This window comes from Castor canadensis, chromosome 8 (genome assembly GCF_047511655.1).
Source record: "Castor canadensis chromosome 8, mCasCan1.hap1v2, whole genome shotgun sequence".
Lineage (NCBI taxonomy): Eukaryota > Metazoa > Chordata > Mammalia > Rodentia > Castoridae > Castor > Castor canadensis.
Window position 1 is genome coordinate 58,261,999 of NC_133393.1, and position 24,479 is coordinate 58,286,477.

The following is a 24,479-nucleotide window of genomic DNA, read 5'->3' on the forward strand; positions in this document are numbered from 1 at the left end:
AATTTTAGCCTTTTCAAAATGAAGTTTCCTGTTGTTGATTGTTTTTAAAAGTCTCAGTAGCATTGCCTTATGTTTTCTTTTAATCTCTGAAAATAATTCTTGTAGCTTCTTTTTGTTCGGCAGCATTTAGTACTTGTGATTAAGTTCTTGCCAGTTTTTGCAAAGTTCTTTAATTCAGTTAGGTTTCTAGTTTTTACCTTGAGATTCTGTTTGTTTTTAAATTTCAGAATACTATCTGGGAAAGCTCCATAATGCTACTGTTGTAATTTTTGAACACATAAGCAGTATTAAAAAGTTACACTGCATACTATGTGAGTTAGTCATCTGTTAGGTCACCTTAATTTGTTTTATTTCAGATTAAGTTTTGATCTGAGCGTAGGTTATAAAAACTTCTATTTTTTTTTTTAATGCAGATGTTGGAGCAGATGTATTGGATTTAGCAGAAACAATGGTTGCTTCTGCAGATGGTCTAGTTTATGAACCAGTAAGTTTGATTCACATGGTTTTTTAAGTATGTGCTTTGGGGACTTGAACCCTTGAAATCGGTTTTGACATTTGTTGTTAGTTTTGTCTGAGTTGTTTTTTCATATGTGTTTTTTTCTTATTTCAAAGGCAATCCATATTCTTTGTGGAAAATTTAGGTGGCAGTTGGGGGAGAAAAGTCATGTCTAATATAAAAAGCTGGAGATAACCATTGTTAACACTTTGGATAAATCTCTAAAATCTGTTTTATAACCTTATTCTTAATTTCTGTTTTTTTGTTAATGCTTCCTTATACTTTCTTTTTTCTCATTTTTAGTTCCAGTAGTGATGAAATTTTCTACTTTTCTCTAATGATTTGGTACTTCTACCAAATTTAAGTCTTTAAAACTATTTGAGCTGTAGTATTTGAAATACTTAACATTTTAAGAGCACCAAGACTGAAACAGTATCTAACAGGGAACTTGCAGAAGCATTTACTACTTTTCTCCTCCTTTATACTTCCAAAAGCTTATGAAGTACTAATATTCTCCTATTATCTTCATTGCACAAGTTGTTCATAATATAATTGACTTCCAGAAAACACCCTCACACTACAGGGACAGGAACAGTGCTAATAAGTCCTAATCAGAACTAGCTCTAAAGATGCTTTTGAAAAAATGAGTGCAACCCCCAGCTACTTTGAGTTGCTGACTGTCTGTGGGAGTTGTATTATATTTACACATGCATTCTTGGGTTCTTTTGACTGTCATTGACAGTTTTGAACTCTTCTTTAAGCAAAATTGAAAGATGACTACAGATGGTGGAGGAAGAGTAGAAGTAACTGAATGTGTGGAGTTGAAGGAACAAAAAAGTATCTTGACTAGTTTTGATTACTGAATAATTTTAGTCTACAGCAAACAAAATACACATGGCTGTGCACTTCTAAAATAAGAGATTTGTACAGGTAAATAATTTTGTTGTTGCCACTCTAACCCCTTCTTCCTGGTCTCTGTTTTCTAGTAACATGACTGATTTCATAGTAGTTTGCACTTAAAGCTAGATGCCGTCTAGGTGGAAAAGCCTGCATCGCATATTGTGCTGTTTGTTGCCTTAAGCATGTGTTACATCCACATGCTTAAGTGGATGTTATCAGACTCTTGACACTGGTACTGCATTTCCCACTACTGTAAGAACAGCCACTCATTTTTAGCCTTGTTCTGTTGGATTTATTTTCTGTTATTCTTAGTTTATTTTTGTTTATCACTTTTGTGGAGGGACTTTTGAGATTTCTTTTTCAGAAAGAATGTATGGGTTGTGTTTTATGGACTATGACAATGACTGTCTGTGTCACTCATGGGGTCACCTATTTCTCATGCAAATACAGGTTTGGCCAGGGAAACAGTTCTTTCATGCTGCTTCCCACTAAAAAAGGCTTTAGATGCTTGAATTTTACATTTAAACTCTATGTTCCCATTCTCCCCCACCTCCACCAGTAATTGTGAGGTTCATTTAAAAGATTTTAAGTCCTAAAATACTATTTTATACATATGATAGATGGCCAGCTTGCATCCATTCCTCTAAATGTAGGTAAATATAATAGGAAAATAATATTTGTGGCTAGTAAAATTTCTTTATGCTGTTTTTGAGTAAAATCACATTAAAATTTTATGGTTTGACTTATGGAAGGTTAAATGTGAATCATGAATACTTATTTTTACATAAATTATAAGTTTATATTTCTTGTGCAAAGAAAAAAGATTTTAATGGTGATGTGTGAAAACCAAGAAAATTTGACAGTGCTCTTGATTATGTTTTCTTTTATTTCAGGTGCTGTTTGATCTTTCACCACAGCAAAAAGAATGGCAGAGGTAAAAGTGACCAGAGCTATCATCCATTGACATCTAAATCATTGGCTGAGTGTGTGGCTTAGCGGTAGAGTGCTTGCCAAGCAAGGACAAGGCTCTGAGTTCAAATCCCAGTATTGACGAAAAAAAATCCTGTTTTGTTTATTGTAAACTATTTATATATTAACGTATTTCTTTGGTTGAATTATTATAGTTTTTATTTAAAATTTTATTAACTATTTAAGGTTTTTTAATTAGGAAAGTAATGTATGAAAATTGTTTGAAATTCAGTTTGAATAGAACAATGTAAAGGAAAAAGAAACCCATCTATATATCCTGTAAACCAATACCCTTGGTTAGCTGTGATAACCAGAGTTAAGTTTCTTGTTGAGTTTTTCTAGGAATTTCCTATAGTGTGTGTGGAAAGTTTCTAAAAATAGAGTTTCTCTTTCAGAAATACCTAATTTAACATTTTGATTGATAGTACCATATAGCTTCTGAAATATTACTTGACTTAGACCTCAAAGCTGTATAAGAGTACTTGTTTCTGTACAACTTACCAAAAATGAGTATAACCAGACTAAATTTTCTTTTCATTTGATGGTGAAAATTGGTGTTTTAATTAGCATTTCTTCATGAATTAGTTGAATATCTTTGTGGGGTTTTCCCCCTTTATTGATATTTCTTTTTTTTTGTGAAACTCCTTGGTTATGCTGTATGTCCATTTTGCTTGGTTGTTTTTTCCTTAACTTTTAAGAGCTTGTGTATTTAAGAAAGTACTCTTTGTTTTAAAGTGCTTCTCTACTCCTTATATTGCTTTACCTTTTCTTTTTGGCTACAGGCTGTGGCTTGCATTTGAAGAGGATTTAATTTGAAATCACTACAAAAATTTATGTTTTAGCCCTTTTGTTTTCTAATCCCTAAGTACATTTCAAGGGTCTTTCTCTTTTAATTTCAACTCACTATTTTGGTGAATTTTAATATGAAAATTAAAAATGAATGCGATTAACAAAAGCAATAAATATTGCTTCTGGGCTTCTAGTGCCTTTAGTAGAAAGCTATCAAACATTAAATACTGTGATCCAGAAATATTAAAATGAGATGTTTTCTTTTATGTGGAATTTTACTCAATATTCAAGAATAGTAGTAAGTGAGAGCAGATATGTTTTTAAATTTTCTACATTCCTTGGCTTGGATATGGATATTGATTGATATATTCCAGACAGAAGTTACTTTCATACACACACACACACACACACACACACTCTCTCTCTCTCTCTCTCTCTCTCTCTCACACACTTTCATGTCATCAAACTCTGACCACTGCCTAGCATCAAAAGTTGAACTTTGGAAATACAAGATACATAAAATGTGAAGCTTTCAATTTCTGTTAAGATTCTAAGTCTTTTTAAAAAATACTTATTTTTTATTAGCATATATTCATTGTACAGAGGGGATTTGTTGTGACACTTCCAAATAGTCTTATATTGTACAATAGTTAGATCACCTCCTCCATCTCCCTCTGCCACCTCCAAATTCTAAGTCTTTATTCTTATAAATCTGAAGATGAGATCTGATTTCTTGAAGCTTCTTGCTCTCCTTCTAAACAGGTATTCTTTACTAGTTACTCTAGAACACTTAATTGAATGCCTGACAAAAAGTAAGAATTATGTAAGCGTGAGTGTGTACATAAAAGATGAACTTAGATACTCAGGAGAGTAGAAGCTTTCCTTTCGGTGACCCTGACTGCATGTCCATTATTGATGGAATATGGCAGGTTTCTAGACTAAACCTTTAGTTAATCTACCTGATACTTCCTCCTTTCAAGTATGTGAGTATACTTTGTTTCGGAATAAAATTCTATAATAATAACTACATGGTTCAATTAAATTAGCTACCCATTATTTTTAGTAAGTATTGGCCTTCTTTGTATGCCTTCCTGAATTACTATTTGTGTCAAATTTAGGATGCTACAGCTGATTCAGAGTAGGCTGCAAGAAGAGCATTCACTTCAAGATGTGATATTCAAAAGTGCATTTAAAACTACATCAACAACACTTCCACCAAGGTGAGGTGTACATTTTAAATGTTTGACAAATACTTGAACTTTTAGTTTATTACTATTATTAGTGAATTTTCTTTGACGTAGTTTTAGTACTGATTTAATTTTCTGAATCTTATTTTTCTTTGAAAGTAGACTCAGTTTTCTCTATGAAGAGGTCATGGGCACTTTGAAGAGCCTGTGATTTTCATCAGGACTGTCACAAGTTTATTACTTCATTTTCATTTAATTAACTTACTTTTATTTGTGTGATATAACTATATAAAATTGTATTAGGTTTTAAGAACAAATCAGTGTATTTATTATAATGAGTATTTATATGTTTTAATTACCAATTTTGGGGTTTTTTATTTCTCTTTTTTTAATATTAGAGTAGGTGACATTAGGAAATGTTACAATCATGAAATGATACTTTAAATTTAAGCAAAATAGCAGTTTTACATTTGCTTCAGAAGAAAATGTCATTGTTCATTTGAACTTGATAGGATGCCCTTTCCTTACCTCACTGTTACTCCTGTTTTCCCCTTCCCTGTATAGTGCCAGAAATAGTGGAAGAAAGTATGTTTTTGTTGGACTGATTATTTTAATTTTTCTTGTCATTGTTCTTAGTCCTCTGATTAGATTTGAAGAGTCATAAGTTTTAGATTTGTATAAATATAGTAGATATGTTTTGTAAATTATGTAAATTTTTTTCTGTTCTGTAGATACATGATATTTATAACTATGTAGAGTTAGGAAATTGCTGTTCTGTTTTTGACAATTTAGCACATTGCCTGAAAATGTATTTTTAGGGACTTTGTTTTCCCTATGCATAGTTTTCACATCACAAAATGGTAACTGTATTGAATGTGTCTGAAGTGATCTTAATATACCTTGTTTTAATAGGGAAGATGACTCATCGCAGTCTCCAGATGCGTGCAGAATCCATGGCCATCTGTATGTTAATAAAGTGGCAGGGAATTTTCACATAACTGTGGGCAAGTATGTTCTTTTCCCTTATGAAAATACTTTACACAAGGTTGAGCTTAGTTAAAAGTAATTTCTTTCCTAACCAGATAATATATAGCTCAGTTCATTTTCATTTAATTAACTTAATTTTATATGTGTGATATAACTCCATATAAAATTGTCTATTTTTAATGTCTAGAGATTGATGTTTGAGGTGTCAGTTTCAGGATAAAGAAGACTACTAACTTTAAAAAGTACTTTAAGATCAGGAGGATTGTAGTTCTGTGTTAGCCCTGGGCAAAAAGTTAACAAGACCCCATCTCAACAAACAAGCTAGGCATGGGGTTGGAATTCTATAAACTCAGCTATAAGGTAGGAGGATTGCAGTCCAAGATCAGTCCCTTGTGAAAGTGTGAGACCTTAAAGCAAAAAGGGGTAAGGAATGGCTCAAATGGTAGAGCGTCTGCCTAGCAAGTGCAAGCCCCTGAGTTCAAACCCCAGTACTGCTAAAGGGAGAAAAAAAAAAACTACTTCACAACAAAAGTAAAGCAGTTTTGTCATGGTTATATATTAAAGTAAATGATCTGGAGTTAAATAAGAACTCTTACTGGGTATGTTTTAGTAGCCAGAGAGCTCTTACTTAGTCATTTCATTAATGGTTCACTTCGCTATGTTAGGTTTTTGTATTGTTTAACATTTTGGTACTCATCAAAATGCAGTCCCTACCTAAAGACATATTTTGATAGAATAAGAAATTAGTGTCTAGAATAAAGTTAAATTTGGTAAAAGTTCATAATAAATTATCAGACCACCTTTTTTGTGTGTGTTGGTGTTGAGAATTGAGCATGGGGCATTGCACATGCTAGGCAAGTGTCCACCACTTGAAATAATGAGGAAAGAGAAAGGAGTTTTGCCCTTATATTGACATCTGTATGAAAATCCAACTTTGAACAGTAAATACACTAATAATTATCTAATGTTAGTTGTACTGAGGCTGCAAAGGAGGTTTACACTTGATCTAATCTGCAAGTCATCAGAGGCTTTATTGAGGAGAATCTTTGAACACTATTGGAGGATTAGAATTTATGTATAAAGGAGGGAAGGCATACAGCAGGAAAGAGCATAGTTGGAGTTTTTTTTAGAAAATAGAGATAGCGTTAGACTTATCAAAAAGTATTTCAGTGTTTACAGTAATCAGATTAGACTTCTCTTTTTGTTGCTGTTCTTGTGTTTCTTTCCTTCAAATTCAGTTGTTGTTTGATCACTGTTGACAGGACACATTCTACCGAGCCCCAGTCTGGTCCTGAGAACTTCAGAATTTCTTGGTATCACAGAGGCAGCAAAGAAATGTAGAAAATGTTATTATAGCTTTACATGTAAACTATATTCTAGTACAAGAGGGAAATACACATATTTTATGAGCTTCTGATTTATGGCCTTTAGATTTTTATTTTATTTTTTACCTGTATTTTTTTTTTTTCCAATTTCACTTCTCTACCCAGGTAATAATGTATACCACTAGTAAGAGAGGCCAAATGGAGAAGCTTTGGGTTAGTATCTTATCAACTTAAGGTTATCCTATAAACCCACCCCTAATTTTTAAGTCTTAGGTTTGTCAAGTTCAGTATTGATTGTTTTGGAAATATCACATTATTGCTCAAGCACAGTGCCATTCTGAAATATAATATAAGACAATAATAAAAAGACCATGATTATAATGTAATATGTGCTTCAGTATGCAAATGCTTGAGCATGAATGTGCTGGAAAACAGGAAGTAGGCAGGTGCTTGTCACTTGTGTGGAAAATCATTAGCAAATGGAAACAAGGGTACTGGCCACTCAGAGACCATGAGTGGCATTTCTGTTGATGGAGTGATAGTCTCTCCACTTTTTTTTTTTTTTTTTTTTTGGTGAGACTGGGGTTTGAACTCAGGGCTTTGTGTTTCCAAAGCAGGTGCTCTAACGCTTGAGCTTGGACCTCCAGTCCATTTTGCCTTGGTTATTTTTGGAGATGGTGTCTCATGAACTGTTTCCCTGGGCTGGCCTTGAACCATGACCCTCCTGACTTCAGCCTCCAGAGTAGCTAAGGTTACTGGTTTGAGCCACTGGGACCACTTTTTTGAATACCGTGAACAAAACAGTAAAAATCTTCCTTCAGTCTTTCCCTGGGAAATTTGGTTTTTATATTGAAACTATCACAGGTACTTTGCATAGCTTAATGAAGTTACGTTCTAGACTCAGATGACAATAAAATAGGTTTTCTGTGTTCATGAATATTTCTTAAAGTGATTCTTGTTTGTATATGACTGTTGATTTCTTTGAGGATGTCTTGTTTCCTTGGCTATGTCCACAAATGCCAATAGCAGCTCTCCCTAATTATCACCATCACCAAAAATGTCTCTTCCAACCCTTACTAATGTTCAGAACAGCTTCTCCTCCACCGAAAAATCACTTGGGCTGGATTTCCTGTCTGATAGGTTAGAAACATTTTATGCCAGACAGTAAATAGGTAAAATGTGAGTATCTGTCTTCCCTGTAAAGAGTGACTGAGTGTCAGACTATAGTCATTTCTACTAGGGTGATTTCATTTGATTTTTAACTTTTAATTTTTTGAAGGGAAATGCTTATTCTGTTATTTCATAAATTTTCAAGTATGTCTTTAAAACCAAAGGGAAAAGGTATAATTTAAAACAATTCTGTATTCCTCTCCAAATAAAATTCAGAATTGTGAGAGAGACCATTGAAGCTGGTGTAATGCTGTAATTTGATTATTCAGAAAAACTCCTGTCTCTAGATTTTCTTGTTTGAAACCTGAAGTAAGAGCACTGTTGGAGTGATAGTATCAGTGAAAGTAGGAATAATTTATGCCAGTACACTTTCTTTTTAGTAGTGAGTTTGAGGTGGCACACTTGGCCTAGAACACAGGGGACTTTGCCAGACTAAATTACCAGTCATTCCAGTGCATGGGAGAAACTTTGTTGCACAAGATTTTAGTTTACATTATGATGAATGTTAACACATTTCCCTAAGTATTATATTGCCCTATTTTTTTAAGTGCCTATTGCTGTGCCAAATACCATAAATCACAAATGTTAAAGCCTACTAGGACATATTCTAAAACTTGACAGTGACATTCGTTACTAATAAAGAGAGATGAATGTTTTATGGAGAATTTTTGTGGTCACTTTCTTAGTTAATTGCCAGAATTAGTAAAGCAGAAATATGGGGTGACTTGTCAGAATCTTCAAGGTGATATTTTGACTTTAAAAACCAAGAACAGGGAAGGGTAATAGTTTTTCTTAAAAATATAAATAATATTTTTAACTGTTAATAATAGTTTTTCTTTAAAGTATTAAAGGAATTAAAAAATGGGTTAAACTTGAGGGTAACATTATAGAGCAGAAAGGGTTTATTCCTGGAGTAGGACAGCCTAGAAAGCAAATCCAGCTAATTATTTGGTTTTTTATATGGCCCATCAGCTACAAATGGTTTTACATTTTTAAATATTTGACAAGAAATCAGAAGTGGAATAATATAACACATGAAAAACATGGAATTCCAATTTCAATGAGAAAAGTGCTCCAAAAGCTGAGACATTAAGAGGACTATCCAGTAGTCAATTAAAAAAATGAGGCAAGAGATTTTGAATGGTTTTCCTGAGCTCTTGATGAGCAGATAGGTGTTACCAATAGTACTTGTTGTTTTCTTTAACAATCAGTGCTGAGTCTAAAGTGGTTGAAAAATTGGTATCCATAATAGCAGGTATGGAACAATTTAGGCAAGAATATTTTTAAAGAAGTTGTGAGAACTCAAATTCAGTACATTCTAAATTGAAGTCTTCTGTGATGTTTAAAATTGTGTTATAACTGATGGTGACAAAAACACATGTGGAACAGAAAAGTGTTATGTGGGTAAATTTTCAAAACTTGTGAAAATGTGTTTAAAGCTTATGGTTACCCATTTTTCATCATCAGTATTTTACAGAAAATATTTGAAAGTATCATTTATTTTTAACTGGTAGTAATGGATTTCATTTGCTATCATGGACTTAAATGTCCTTTCCATGAATTTTTGTTAATAAAAGTGGAATATTCTACCTCGCCTGCTATACAGCAGTTTGATGGCTTAGCAGTGGTAAAGTTTTATTACAGTTTTTTTTTGTAGCTCAGTGCAATGATGGAAATTTGTCTCAATGAGAGAACATGATCAATCACTACTAGTAAACACTGAATACCTTTGGCAATTAAGTTGTGTGCATACTCAGTAATGTTTCAATTTATCCTAAAATTATAAGACAAAAGCTTTATAAAACAAAACTTCTATTGTGGTAAAATTATTTCAGTAATGAGTACTATTAAGTGATGTTGAGTGGTTTTGTTTGCCTTTAATACTTTAATAAGTTGTGGTGTTGAAAGCTAAAACAGGAAACAGGGTCTGCATTCTTATACTTAGATATAGTTAATTAATTAAATATTAATTACTATTCATGTTTGCTTTGAATTTGTACACTGTCATGATTAGAGGCAAATACCAAGAGACCACTCTACAGTAGTGTCATCTTGGAGATGCCTTCCAAGCTTTGAATATGCTCAAATCAAACGTTCTCGTGGACTTGTATTTTCAAAGATGTAACGTCTGAAATTTCCTTGTAGATTATTACTAACAAATAACATTTGACATCAGTTTCGCAACTAGGAACTCAAACTCTACACCCTGAAAAACACTGCTTTTACTAGAAGTAGTACTCAATCATTAGTATTTTGACTTTCATCAATAAAAGTTTGTGAAATTTGTGTTTTCATTATGTAACTATATAATATCCTTGATTTTGCATTTTGGCCCACCAAACCTAAAATATTTATTATCTGGGTCTTTACAACAAAATAATTTCTAACCCCCAGTTCATTGCATTACGGTGTGCTTATCTATATTCTTATACCGGTTTGTAGTACAAAGAGTTAGGTAGCTTGGGAAGGATGGACTATCTCAGCATGTGTTAAATGCTACTTAATATCTTCTTCCTCCTTTCAGGGCAATTCCTCATCCTCGAGGCCATGCACATTTGGCAGCACTTGTCAACCACGACTGTAAGCAACCTGAAATTTTTTTGCAGTGTAGATATTTTTGAGGAAAAGTTTTTGTATATGTGTTGTGTTATGTTTTATTCCAGATACAAAATAGGACTTTCAAAATAAGCTGTTTTAAAAACATATAACCATTTTATCTTTAAGCTAATATATGTCTATTTGTCTATAGCTCAGTATTGCTAAAGCTAGGAAAAGCCTGGGTGTCCTCTGTGTTGCTTTGTACACAGTTCAGCTGTTTTGCATAGATAATGAAGAAAATGTGTTTGAGGTTTATTTCAGTTTGTAAACCTGTGTAGGGACATATTCATGCATATGTATAAAGCTAGTTTGATATAATGATTGTTTTGAAACTTAATTCAGTTTGGTTACAGCAGTGGTATATATTTAAAAAAGTGTGATCAGTTTTTTTTTTTTGGTCATATGAACATCAACCCACTTTTTCTATCAACGTAATCCTGTTATATGATGCTTAGGATCAGGAAAGATATATATTTTTTTCACTATTAGGGTTAAATGTATTTCATAGAAGTATATTTATATGTAATTATAAAATTTGAGACATAACATTTTATCAGAATTAGAATTGACTTTTTTTTTTTTTTTACCCTTGGTGGTACTAGGGTTTAAACTCAAGGCCTCCCAGTTGCTAGGCAGACACTCTATGACTTGAGCCATGTCCCTAGCCCTTTTTCTTGCTTTGGTTATCTTTTGGATAGGGGCTTGTGTTTTAACTTGGGGCTATCCTTCTACTTATGGCCTCCTGTGTAACTGGGATTCAGGTGTGCACCATCATTCCCAGTTTACTGATTGAGACAGAGTGTCATTAACTTTTTGGAGTGGCCTCAAACTGTGATCCTCTGGATCTCCACCTCCCTAGTAGCTGGAAATACAGTGTGAACCACTGCTCCTAGCTTAGAATTTACTTATTCTTGTACATTTAATTCTCATATTTATATGCATTTTACTCAGTGTTTTTTTTCTTTGGGATACTGTGGTTTGAATTCAGAATCTTATGCTGCTGGCTAGACAGGTACTATACCACTTGAGCCATGCCTCCAGCATTTTTGCTTTGTTGATTTTGAAGATAGTGTCTTGGTTTTTTGCCCAAGCCAACCTAGACTGCAATCCTTCTATTTTTCATTGCTGGGATGATAGACATGCACCACTGCATCCAAATATTGCCTTAAACCATGATCCTCCTGCTCTCAGTCTCCCAAGTAGCTAGGATTACAGGAGTGAGCCACTGTCACCCTGCATTCAACATAATGTTTTAAACTCTATATTAATATATATAATATAATGTTACATATATAATATATTAATAATATATTATACTTCAGATTGTAGGTATTTTCATTTGAGGATAGATAAGAATCTAAACTAATATATATATAGCTTTAAATAACATTTCTCTACTTAGTTGATTTTACTTTTTTGCTTCTTAGCTTACAACTTTTCTCACAGAATAGATCATTTGTCTTTTGGAGAGCTTGTTCCAGGAATTATTAATCCTTTGGATGGAACTGAAAAGATTGCTGTAGATCGTAAGTATTTACATGATTCTCTTGGAATTTATAGGTAGGAAATTGCTCTTATAACCTTGATATTAGTACATTTAAAAAAACCCTTTTCTTAGTCCTCTTCTGAAGATAGTCATGGCTGATGAGTGTGTGTGGAGAGGATTTGTCCTAGAAGTAAATGAAATCTGAATGTTAAGAAAACAAGTCACAAAACAGAATAAAGAAGTGAAAATTAAGGTCAGGCAAGAGAATTTAAATATTTAAATATATGAAAAGTTGGACTGGGGATGTGGCTTAAGTGGTAGAGCACTTAAGAAAGCATGAGAGCATGAGTTCAATCCCTAGTACCACCAAAAAAATTAAAATTAAATTAAAAAATTCTGAATATATGAAAAGTTAGTGTGTTAATAGAATATAACTAGACTTTCTGATTTCACCAAAGAAAGAATATGAACAAAAGAAAGTTTCAACATTTTAAAAAATTTTTTCATCCTTTTTTCACGGTTCAAGGTTCTAAAATTACTGTTTGAGAAACCTCCCTGGAGAATTTTGCAAACATAAGAAACCTAGAGTTATTTTAGAGTGGTTTATTTATTAATACAATCAAAAGTAGTACATTACATTAGCCCCTACCTAGCAAGTACAAAAGCCCTGAGTTCAAACCCCATACTGCCAAAAAATAATAAGTAGTACATTATTGCATATATAACCTTTTCTGTTTTATCTTAGCCTTCTACTTCTATTAAAGTATCAGTTTTTTTCAAACTTGGAAGAATTATTTTCTTAGTTTTGTAGCAAATAGTCTATTTTCATGTTTTCAGAAGAACTTGTTATTATTGGTTTTTTGAGAAAAAATTTGCTTATGTAGCCCAGGATGGTCTCAAATTCATGATCCTCCTGCTTCAGACTCCTGAGTGCTGGGATTACAGGCATGTGTCACCCACCATGTCCAGTTTGATTTCTAAAGATTTCGATTGCCTTTCCTCTGTTTATGTGACATGTCCCACCTCTTGGACTTTTAAGTTAAGGACTTCTTTTTTTGTAGCACTGGGGTTTGAACTCAGGACCTCATGCTTGTTAGGCAGATGCTTTTTACCACTTGAGCCACTCTGCCATCCCTAAATTAAGGACTTCTAAAGCTTCCTTGGCTTCTAGGAATGCTAGTTTTTATCTAACTGTAATTAGGGATTCAATTCATTTGTGTTGAGGAGAAGAGGCTAAACACAGAAAAGCACATACTGTGTGTGTGCTTCCATTTATACAAAACTTTAATGGACTAGTAATCTGTGATCAGCTAATCTGAAGATCAGTGGTTGGCGTGGGGCCAGAAGTAGCAAAGGATATGAAGGAACTTTTTGAGATTTTTATTGTTTTGTTTTGAGACAGAGTCTTGCTATGTAGTCCAACATTCTATGTAGTCCAGGCCAGCCTCAAATTTGTGATCCTCTTGCTTTTGGCTCCTGAGTGCTAGGATTACAGATATGGGCCTCCATGCCTGGCTTACTTTTTGAGGTTTTTAAAATGTTCTGTATTTTGATTTATAGAAGTGATCATAATTGGCCATAAATACATTTGTCAAACTATTGACCCATGCATCTAAAATTGTTCATTTTATTATAGATACATAAACTTCAATAAATTCAGGTTTTACAAAGTTTATTTATAGTATGGTGACACATATCTATAATCCCAGCACTTAGGAGGCTGAGGCAGGAGGATTGAGTTGGTCAGCCTGGGCTACATAGTGCATTTGAGGCAAGCCTGGGCTATATATATAGCAGGACCCTGTCTCAAAACAACAAAAGCTTGTTTATCCCATAATGTTTATCAAGCACCTTGTATTTGTCTTTTGCTACTGGAGGCATCAGTGACCCAGTGATAAACAACATAGATGTACAGTGAAACCTCTTGTGTTATTATTGTATGCTAGTTCAAAAATAAAATAAAGTGCAAACTACCACCACCAACAGAAAAACATAGATGCAGTCCTTGCTCCTCACAGAGTATACATTTCAATAGAGGATCATAATCTGTTATCATTAGGTATTGATTAGAATTAGGACAAGGGCTGTGAAGAAAATGTGATCACTTGTGACAGGAAAAAGGGAGTAGAAAAGGTTGTGGTATTTGAAAAGAATACTTGAGTGAAGTGAAGAAGTGAACCAGATAGCAATCCTTTTAGAGTGTTGTAGGAAGCTTTGTTATTGAAGATGATTAAAAGAAAAAAACAAAACAGCCTTTATGTGCTATGACATAACATCATTCTATGCTGCTAACTAATCAAATGCAGAGTGAAGTCACTGTCCTTATGGCAAAGCAATAGATGTGTGTGTCCTGCAGAAAGGCCTGTAGGAGAGAGCAAGTACCATAGGCTAGCTAGCAGAGCAGCTTAGCTACACATGAACAGTTTCTCCCACCTGCCAGTTGAATTACTCCTGCTATGAGAGAGAGAATTGCAGAGGAAGGCCTATATTCTTACTCCTTTATGTCTGTAGGGTTGTACCAAGTTTTTACTTCACACAGAGTTATGGGAGGATTTTTCTTCTTTACATTGGAGACCATGAACCCTTTGAGTGAAAATGTCTGGGTCAAGTCCTAGCTTGTCAAGTTGTAATTCAGTAGCTTTGGGTATGTTGCTTAACATTCCTGTACTTCTGTTTGCTCATTTCTTAGAAAAGGATAATTTTAAAAACCTACTCCATAGGACTGTTGTAGATTGTTTAAGATAATATATGTAAAGTGCTTAGTGCTTGGTACACCCTACAATAACTAAAAATAACTAAAAGCAAAAAAGGACTGGGGGGCATGGATCACCTGGTAGGCCATCTGTCAAGCAAGCTTGAGGCCCTAAGTTCAAACTCTGTACTACCACTGAGATAGAGAAGGAGAGAGAGAGGGAGAGGGAGGGGAGAAAAAGCAGCAGCTTGGGTGGTTCTTTAAAAATTTGAAAACCACTACAATAAATAATTTCAAATTATTTTAATTGCACAAACTGTTTTGGGTGGTTATGGAGTTTGAACTCAGGACTTTATGCTTCTTAGGCAGGTGCTTTCCTGCTTGAGCCATGAACACAGTCCTTTTTCCTTTGTTTACTTTTGAGATAGGGTTTCGCCTTTTGCCCAGGCCATCCTGGACTACAGTCCTCCTATTTGTACTTCCCACTGTAGCTGGAATGTCAACCACATGGTATCATGCTCAGCTTTTTATGCCGAGATCGGGTCTTGCAAACTTCTTTGTCTGCGCTGCCCTGGAACCACAATCCTGATCTCAGCCTTCTGTGTAGCTGGGATAACAAGTTCATGCCGTTGGGTACAGATAATGGTTGAGGTGGGGTCTTGTGAACTTTTTGCACAGACTGACCTTGAACCATGATCCTCCCAACTAGCTAAGATTACAGGTATAAGCTACTGGCACCTGGCTCACATACTTTATTTTGAAAGACAGTTGCCATGTTGTGTGAAGTGCCTATGTTACAGTCCAAATGTAATGAGTCCCTCTTGCTTACCTAGTTGAAACTGTAAAGGTATGCAATTCTAAATTGTTTAGGACATAGATCTATAGAAAGAACTAACATGTTTTGTATTATATGAGCTGCTGTTTAAAATTAACTAGTAATTGGCAATACATTGGTATCTGTAATTTGTATTAAACCTTTCATAAGTGTAAAAATGATGCTTTTGATTGTATGGTAATCATTGAGTAGTTTGTTTAGTTATCTTTCTGCTCTAGTATCAGTTCCTTGTATTAATTCAGTCTGGCTAATTCAATTTTAGTTTATTAGTGCATATAACATTTTTTTTGGTAGTGCTAAGATTTGAACTCAGGGCCGCATGCCAGCTATGCAGGCAATTACCACTGGAGCCACTTCACCAGCCCTTTAGTACATCTGAAGATACTAGTAGAAGCTGGAAGTTGTGATTATATCATTGTAATATTTTATCTCATCAATTTCAGTAATTTAAAGAAATACTACCTTTATTTTTCAATTTTTAAATAAAAGGTTGTTAGTGATTGATTCTGTTAGTGAAGTTGCTAATTCATCATTTTTAACTTTGTGTGTGTGCGCACACATGCACACATATTCCTGTTATTAGACATTAAGTCAAATTTAATATTAAATATCAGTCTTAATCTACTTAACAGAAAAAGGATGTATTTGGCAGTAATTTTTTATGAAAAAACACATTTTGCTTTTATTTTAGACAACCAGATGTTCCAATATTTTATTACAGTTGTGCCAACAAAACTACATACATATAAAATTTCAGCAGATACCCATCAGTTTTCTGTGACAGAAAGGGTAAGTTGAATCTAATTGGTAAAATGATTTTTTTGTTGTTGTTGCTAGCATTTTTTTTTGTTGTTAGCATTAATAAAAAAAGGTTAGTTTCAGTTGGTGTCTGTCTGCATTTAATAATTTATGGAAGCTTTGAAATGAATTAACATTTTATTTTAAGCCAAAAATGTATTATAAATGGGTGTTAGTATGTTCTAGAGCAGGAAAGTAGACTTTTTTTTTTTTAAATAAATCTGAAATATTTCTGTTCAATTAAGTTCTAAAATTGCTAAACTATTATGCTCAATTTATCTTATTCTTTCACTTTTTTTGAGGTACTGGGGTTTGAACTCAGGGCTTCACACTTGCTAGGCAGGTGCCTAGCACCTACTATTTGAGCCATGCCTCCAGCCCTTCTTGCTCTGGTTATTTTGGAGCTAGGTTCTTGCCATTGCCCAAGCTGGCCTGCACTGCAGTCTTCCTATTTTACACTTCCCACCTTAGCTAGAATAACAAGTACACACTGTCACACTTGGCTCACCCATAGGGTCTTGAAAATTGTTTGGCTTGGAACTGTGATCCTCCCCATCTCAGCCTCCTGATTAGCTTGGGATGACAGGTGCACACCATTGCGCCCAGCTATTGGTTGAGATGGGTTTCAGGTGCTGTTTGCCCTGGCTTGCCTACAGCTGCAGTGTCTTCTGATCTTAGCCTCCTTAGTAGCTAGGATCACAGGTGTGAGCCACCAGCACCTTGCTATTGTTGTTATTCTTCATGTCTTAATTTTCTATCATTCTTTCTCTTATATTGCAGTTCTCAATCTGCCAGCAAAGATTCTCTGATTTATTTTTTAGTAAGTGTTCCTACCCTGGAATACATGTGGGTATTGTAGACCAGATAGCAATAGAAAGGGCTTGCTTCCCTAAGTTACTGCTTTGCATTCATCTGGTAGAACGAGTGTTGTGCAACCTCAGGATAGACTGGCTTTGTATGTAAATGATGAGCAGTGTTTTGGAATTGGACAGTTAAATACATTTCTCATCTATTTTGGGATCACATTATCTTATTTTTGTGTTTAAGACTGGTAAATACTTAAATACTAGAATTCAGAAGAATACCAAGGCAAAGTGCTTTAAAAAATTTTTTTTATCACTTTTACATTTACTTACATGTGTTTTATTTGGGCCACCTCCATCTCCCTCCGCCCCCCCCTCCCCACCTCAGGGCAGAACCTATTCTGCCCTCTTGTTCTCTGATTTTGTAGAAGAGAAAACATAAAAGGTAATAAGAAAAGCTTGGCATTTTAGCTAGTTTGAGATAAAGATAGCTATATAGGGAGATTCCTTGTGTTGTTTCCATGCATACATGTATTACAATCCACATTGGTTCGTCTCTACCAGACCTCTTCACTACTTCCTAGTCCCTTTTCTGTAGTGGCCTTGGCCAATTTAAGATTACCATATTTGTTCCTATACAGTGAGCGCATCAACCACATTCAAGTTTTAGGTTTCCTTCCCTTTTCCTATTTCCTCGCCTGCATGTTCTCCCCTTAGTGTGTGACCCATGTCCAATAATATTACTGCATTTGTTTTAAGTCTATAACCCACATATGAGGAAGAACATGTGACTTTTGGCCTGCATTTAAAAATTTATTTTCCTCCATTTGTAGTTTTCTTTTGATACTATTATCACTACAGTCAGGTTCTTAATAATCAGAATTTTCCTTGTGCTTCTGAAATTAGGTACTATTTTTAGAGATGAAGTATTAAGTGTCTAACTTTCAAGTGGTTTAAGGAGTATATGTAATTGTGTGTACTTGTTTATGTCTGTGTTGTTTGTGCTCATACACATACATATACAGAAATTAGGTAAAGTGTACACAAATATATATTGTACTTTTCAGCATTTCTTTAGGAGTAAGAAGATACCATCTTTCTTCTATAAGATTGACAAATACCTGAAAGACAGTATATACAGTTGGCAAGTTTTTTGGGGAATACAAGAATGTATATATTGCTAAAGGAATGCAGAATTTCATAGGCTCCATGAAAGACTCCATTGACTCAGCAATCTCTGTCCTAGGAATCTCTTCCCAAGAAATGATGGGATAAATAGAAAAATGTTTTGTGTATGAGGCTGTTCATTGTGTTCATTATTTATAATAGTAGAAGACTAGAAATAACCCATATTTTACATCAGTACAATGGAAGAACATGTGACTGTAAAAAAGAAGCGTGAAGATCTCTGTATATTAATATGAAGTTATCTTCTGTACATATTTAAAAAAGAATAAATTAAAAAGAAAAAAAATCTACAGCTCCAGAGCATGTACCTTTGAGAAATGTGTTTGTGTTGATAGGTGGCTAAAATAGTTGTGCTTCACTTATAAAAGAAGTGGAATATTCAGTTTTGCAAAGTGCGGGATGTGGAGTCAGAGACGGAGAGGGATGTCTTTAGATGGTCTTAGAACCACAAGTTAAATCATTGTTGATCTTTTGTTACTAATTCAAAGCGATGTTTTAGGGATCTGATCCCTAAAACAGCTTCCACCCTTATTTTAGGTGGTGACAACACATAATGTGAACATGATGTTGAGCATTTCAGCGGGATAGATGAAGTTGCTATTGAAAACTGACCAGCAGCTAATGAGGCTGTATTGTGTTAATAATAGAGAAGTGGTTTGTAATGCCCCACAGAAAGGTGTCTTAATTTCCCTTGGTAGTGGTTAATACCAGTAATTCATTATGTGTATTCCTGGAACTTGCAGGTTAGTTACAGTTTAGTAAAATTACATGGAGTCCAGCACAAAAATCTTAAGGCATTGTTTTTTGTAGCTGTAATAGAAATTTATTAGAGGACTGGGGCATGACTCCAGTGGTAGAGCACCTGCCAAGCAAGTGTGAGGCCCTGAGTTCAGACCCCACTACTGCTAAAGAAAAAATACAAGAAATTTAGCAGAAAGTTTGCAAGCTTAATTTTTGAAGTATAAACAGGATAGAATGATGAAACACAGCATTTTTGGATCAGTGTGCACACTTTGGGACGTTTATAATCTTGGTTGCATTCCTTTAAAAAGTCTTTTTAAACCTGAACTAATAGCTCAGATATTGACATCTTTCAACTTAGTGCATTTATATTTTCCCCGGTATTGTATCTCAGATAGTTTAGAGTAAAAAATTATTTTTAATATATATTTTAAAATTTCTCATCAATTAAATGACAAAAGGCAAATATGGTTTTGCTGTGAAGAGAAATAACACAAAAGTATGTCAAAATGTAAATGATTTTTTATTGATTTGGTCAATGAGGAGCATGCCATATACTTGTAAGCTCATGAGCTCAGTAGAAAACTGTGTGCAGAGTGATTTTTTTTTTTTTTTTAAGACAGATTCTTGTCATGTAGCCCATTCTGGCCTTAAACTTGTGATCTTCCTGAGTGCCGGGATTACAAGTGGGCAAAGTCATGCATGGCTCTATTCTGTTATTTTGTTAGTTTCAAAAGTGAACCACACCCTGCAAATTGTCTCTGAAGAACTTTATTAATATCTAGTAGAACAGTTCATAAAGAATTTTTTTTCTTGTATATAGAGCTACAACTCTTAATATGGTATGTTCATGTAGTAACCAAATGGCATGAATTATGTTTTTCTTTTCCTCCTTTCTCTTCCTCTCTTTTCCCCTTCCTTTTAGGAACGCATCATTAACCATGCTGCAGGCAGCCATGGAGTCTCTGGGATATTTATGAAATACGATCTCAGTTCTCTTATGGTGACAGTTACTGAGGAGCATATGCCATTCTGGCAGTTTTTTGTAAGACTCTGTGGTATTGTTGGAGGAATCTTTTCAACAACAGGTTAACATTCATTTCTTTGTCTAATTTCTAAAAGTGTTCCTTATACTTCAGGTGCTTCTACTTGGTTGGGGATGTAGCTCATTGGTAGAGCACTTGGATAGCATATGAAGGCACTGGTTTCGATCCTCAGCACCACACACACGCGCGCACACACACACACACACACGCGCACACACGCGCGCGCGCGCGCGCGCACACACACACACACACATTTCTACTTAAAGAGGGCAAGAGTGATACATTTTTATGTTTTAATATTTGAAGAACATTTTTCTTAATGTAAATTCCAAAGCTCTAAAATTATATCTACTAACCATTAAACATAACTTAATTCTACAGCATTTAGTAACTAGGGAGATTATATGGTCAGAACTAGAATTAAATCCAGGTTCTGCCTTTTGCTTGAAGAGATCACCTATCTTTTCTGAAATCATTTTCTCATCTATAAAAATCAGAATTAATATCTAATTGTAAGTATTATAGGGTTAAATGAGAAAATACCCAGAAATAGTCACTTGGATGTAAACTTTCCTTTTTGTTTAAGGTACTTAAATGCCGTGCACTATGTAAAGTATGCAGCATGTGAAACTAGTTTTTTTAATCAATAATATTTTTTATTTTTGGCCTGAGGTTCTGGATTTCTCAAAGATCATTTGTAGAATTGTAATCATGAAAATTTGAGAGTTAAGTCCGACATATAAAGTAAGGTTCCTTTTCATCTTCCATGTCTACTCAGTATTTATATGGAGTTGAGTAGTTTATATACTTGAAATCATGTATTTTTATTTTCAAGAACAAATAGCTTTTCTTACATGGTTCTTTGTTACTTCTTGATTTAAATTCACTTGAGTGTGTGTTGTTAATATCATTTATGTTCAAAAGTGTGAGGAAACCTTGAAAAGATCGATTGTGCCAAGGTCGTGAGTTATGTGTGTAGCCTTATGATTTTAAAAAGAGATCCATTTGTTTTTAAATAACTCTTGAGTATTTTTAACCATAGAAATGAATAATGCAAACTGCTTTGTTTCCTTTCTTAATCTATTCTATTACACTTAAATGAGTTTTTTATTCTCATACAGCAGTTTCAGAAGTAATTTAATTAAAAACATGAACTTATTTATTACAGGCATGTTACATGGAATTGGAAAATTTATAGTTGAAATAATTTGCTGTCGTTTCAGACTTGGATCCTATAAACCTGTCCATTCTGTAAGTGATATTATATATATGGTTCTGGTCTCTTAAATCATAGTATCATTGTTAAGTCTAAGTAATTGCCTTTCCTGCCTAGAAAGATTTGCCCAAAATACGGCTTTGTGTTTATAAGAAAATAGTATAAGCAACTAAATTAATGCTTTGATCTTTTTCTCCCCTAGGTCCCCTTTGAGGATGGCCACACAGACAACCACTTACCTCTTTTAGAAAATAATACACATTAGCACCTTCTGAGTGAAGGAGAAAAACTTTTTGCCTGAGACATAAAACCTTTTTTTAATAATAAAATATTGTGCAATATATTCCAAAAAAAGAAAAAAAATGACAACCTGGAAACATACTTATTTAAAAAAGGAAAAAATGCCCAAACTGATATCCTGTGTATGTTGTATCTGTTACGAACGACTTAGAAGAAATTATGCAGCTGATAGTGAATAAGCCCAACTGGTTTGAAGATGACTCCCTCTCATGCTTTCACAGCACTTGGACAGTATCAAAATCAGATCCTGCTTCCTGGTAACAAAAAGCCTGAAGAAAGTGAAGCCACATCTAAAGAAAAAGGCATTGATGGGTGCAAATGTTGCATCCTTTTGTTTTTAAAAGATGTGATGAGAGAATAAAATGTGTAAAACATATGGAACACTAGTCTAGACTTTAAAAAATTTTGATCAGGTCACAGTGTTAATAAAGAGAAAATAGGGATCAGTCCCTGTGTTACAGCCATATTAATATTAAGCCATATTGACAAGACAGTTTTATCCAAAACTTTGGTTTTAAAAAGGTAACTTGCTTTTCTTTGAACTCTGATTATTGATTTTTCTAACTGTTCAAGGTAGAAAGCTTAGAAACCAAGGTGAAATCTCCCAGGGGCAGGTACATAAGTGCGATGATAAGTACCAGAGGTATCACTCAGAAATTATGAAGTGGAGACTATTATATCAGGGAAGAAAGCACATTTTTAAAGAAATGATGCTAAATTTCCTAATCTGATCATTTTATTGGTATTCTTTGGGGCCATAATAAAAAAGATTCACTTCCAATGATGAAACATGCCAATCTGTAAAATACTGAGAGGAAAAAATACAACATTTTATACATGTGATAAGGTGTGTGTAGGGGAACAGGGTAACTTTAAATAAAATAGAAATGTGAGGCAAATTTTAAGTATGACAAGACAATATGGGATATGAGAGGTGCTATTATCAAATAATGTCTGATGAACTGTAAAACTGGATTATGAAAGGTATATTACTTTCAGGGTATCCTGAATGTGACTGATAATGTACTAGGTTGTGCTGTTTTAAGAGTGTTCCTACTCTTTGAGAGTTGATTTTAAATTTCCAGAATATAAAAGAGTAAATAACAAGAGGAAGCTATCGCTCAGGTGCCATTAAAAACTACATTTGGAATGTGTACCAACTTCAATTTTCTCTTTGTAATAAAGACAGTGGAAGAACCATTGACCTATCCCTAAAGGTCATATCATTTCAGGGAAGTAGGAAACATGGTGCCAGTTAGGTAAACAAGACTACTAAAAGAGTAGTCTTTTAACAAATAACAAGGCTAAACAATTAGATGTAGAATGGTTATAATGCAAGGCCCTGGATTTAATCCTTAGTCTCAAGTGACAGTTTTTCAATTTTTAAAGATTAAAAATTGCATTCTTAAGAAGGATGGTAGTAATGGAGAAGAAATGGAGATGAAAGTGCTTTATAGTTGAGTTAATGAGAGAATCACTTTGCAGAGACTTGATTTGAACATGGTATCATTGAGAGCTTGAGGTTAACTGATACGCTTTGAAAGATTTGAGAACGTAGGAAACTCCAAATCGTCATTGAGCCTTCTCTGATATTTTATTTTCTTCAAATTTCCAACAAAATTGGGCAAGAAACTTGAACATCTCTCAAAAGGAGTTTTAATTCCAGAGAATTAGAATTTCAGCTACTTTAGACTGAATGTTGGTCTTTTGAATCTAATTGTCAGAAAAAAACAGCCATTTTTTTTAAATGGGAGGAAAATACTAAGTATTAGTTTCAGGATTATAACAGATAAGTGTCTTTAAAACATTTGAAAAAATTATTTTTATACTTATGTTTTGAATTATTTCCATGTTTTCTAACTATATTAAATTTTTTTATTGAAATGAATCTGTCCCATAAAACTGACTATAAAGGAATTTCTTTAAAGTAAAATCCTGCTTTGCCACTGATTTCCATTTTAAAAGTTAAGAAAGGCTGTCTTCAAATAGGTTAAAATTTTTTGTGAATGACAGAACTCATATTCTGTCCAGCTCTTAGAGATGAACTGTATTAGTATTTATTCAGAGTTTTAGTCCTCACCAGGTGTTTCTTTTCCATCAAAGAATGCACCTTACTGGCCTGCCTATTATGCAGCTTCCCCAATGCCCTTGGGTCCCTCTAGCCAGGAAAACTAACCATATTACTCAAGCCAGTCCTTTTCATCTTATTAGTATATTCATAATATCTGTATGTTCCAGCCTACATATTTTAAAAGTCTGAAACCTCAAATTAATTGAAATGTATTTTTTAAAACTATGTTTCCATACAGAGACCTACAAAGGTCACTAAACGGTGAATACTTCACGCTTCAGTATGTGAACACTTAAGGCCACCTTTTAGAAAAAGCTTAGCTCAATACATCAGAACTTCTAATTCTCAGATGATTAATACAGATTTTCTCATTTTTGATAGAAAACTTTGTATTTTTATGATTTAATAATGCAGACAAAACAATCTCTGATATAATCAACCTTGGAATTCATAAGGAAATGACTAAGATTTAATATTTTAATAGGGTAACTAGAGATATCCTCTGCATTTAATCTTGTTTATGTTAGAGACTAGTAATTCAAGCATCAAGAAGTAACTTTGTATGCAGTTCCTCTGCTTCAAAATTCAGTTTACACTTGAAATCAAGATACATGTTTTTTACTATTTAAAAATTGCTTAAACCATTTAACCCAGTGCTTTTTCTTCAAGAGTTCAAAAGCATGAATGGCAGCAAACCTTTAGCAAGCTAACCTTTTTCAAACCATCAAATAAAAATGGTAGTGAACTTCTTGTTTGCCACCTTATGGTCTAAATGAGCACCTCCCACCCCATTTTCTGAAGTATTTCTTTAGAGATGAAATCACCTTGCACTATTTTAAGAGTAGAAAACAAACTGCCAAGGATTGTTTTTCTTTTGAGTTT

General features: G+C 34.0%; 1 protein-coding gene across 2 annotated transcripts in view; it reads left to right on the forward strand.

The window, feature by feature from the left end:
• Ergic2 (ERGIC and golgi 2) overlaps positions 1 to 21,907 on the forward strand; it is a 35,450-nt gene extending 13,543 nt beyond the window's left edge. For both annotated transcript variants that reach the window (XM_074083027.1, XM_074083029.1), the window contains 10 exons: positions 414 to 484; positions 2,290 to 2,330; positions 4,273 to 4,374; positions 5,254 to 5,349; positions 10,348 to 10,403; positions 11,849 to 11,947; positions 16,126 to 16,223; positions 19,890 to 20,052; positions 21,179 to 21,261; positions 21,429 to 21,907. In XM_074083027.1, coding sequence (XP_073939128.1) covers positions 414 to 484; positions 2,290 to 2,330; positions 4,273 to 4,374; positions 5,254 to 5,349; positions 10,348 to 10,403; positions 11,849 to 11,947; positions 16,126 to 16,223; positions 19,890 to 20,052; positions 21,179 to 21,261; positions 21,429 to 21,491 — 872 coding nt within the window. In that variant the 3' untranslated portion in view covers positions 21,492 to 21,907. The remainder of the gene's footprint in view (positions 1 to 413; positions 485 to 2,289; positions 2,331 to 4,272; positions 4,375 to 5,253; positions 5,350 to 10,347; positions 10,404 to 11,848; positions 11,948 to 16,125; positions 16,224 to 19,889; positions 20,053 to 21,178; positions 21,262 to 21,428) is intronic.
• The last annotated feature ends 2,572 nt before the right edge of the window (positions 21,908 to 24,479 follow it).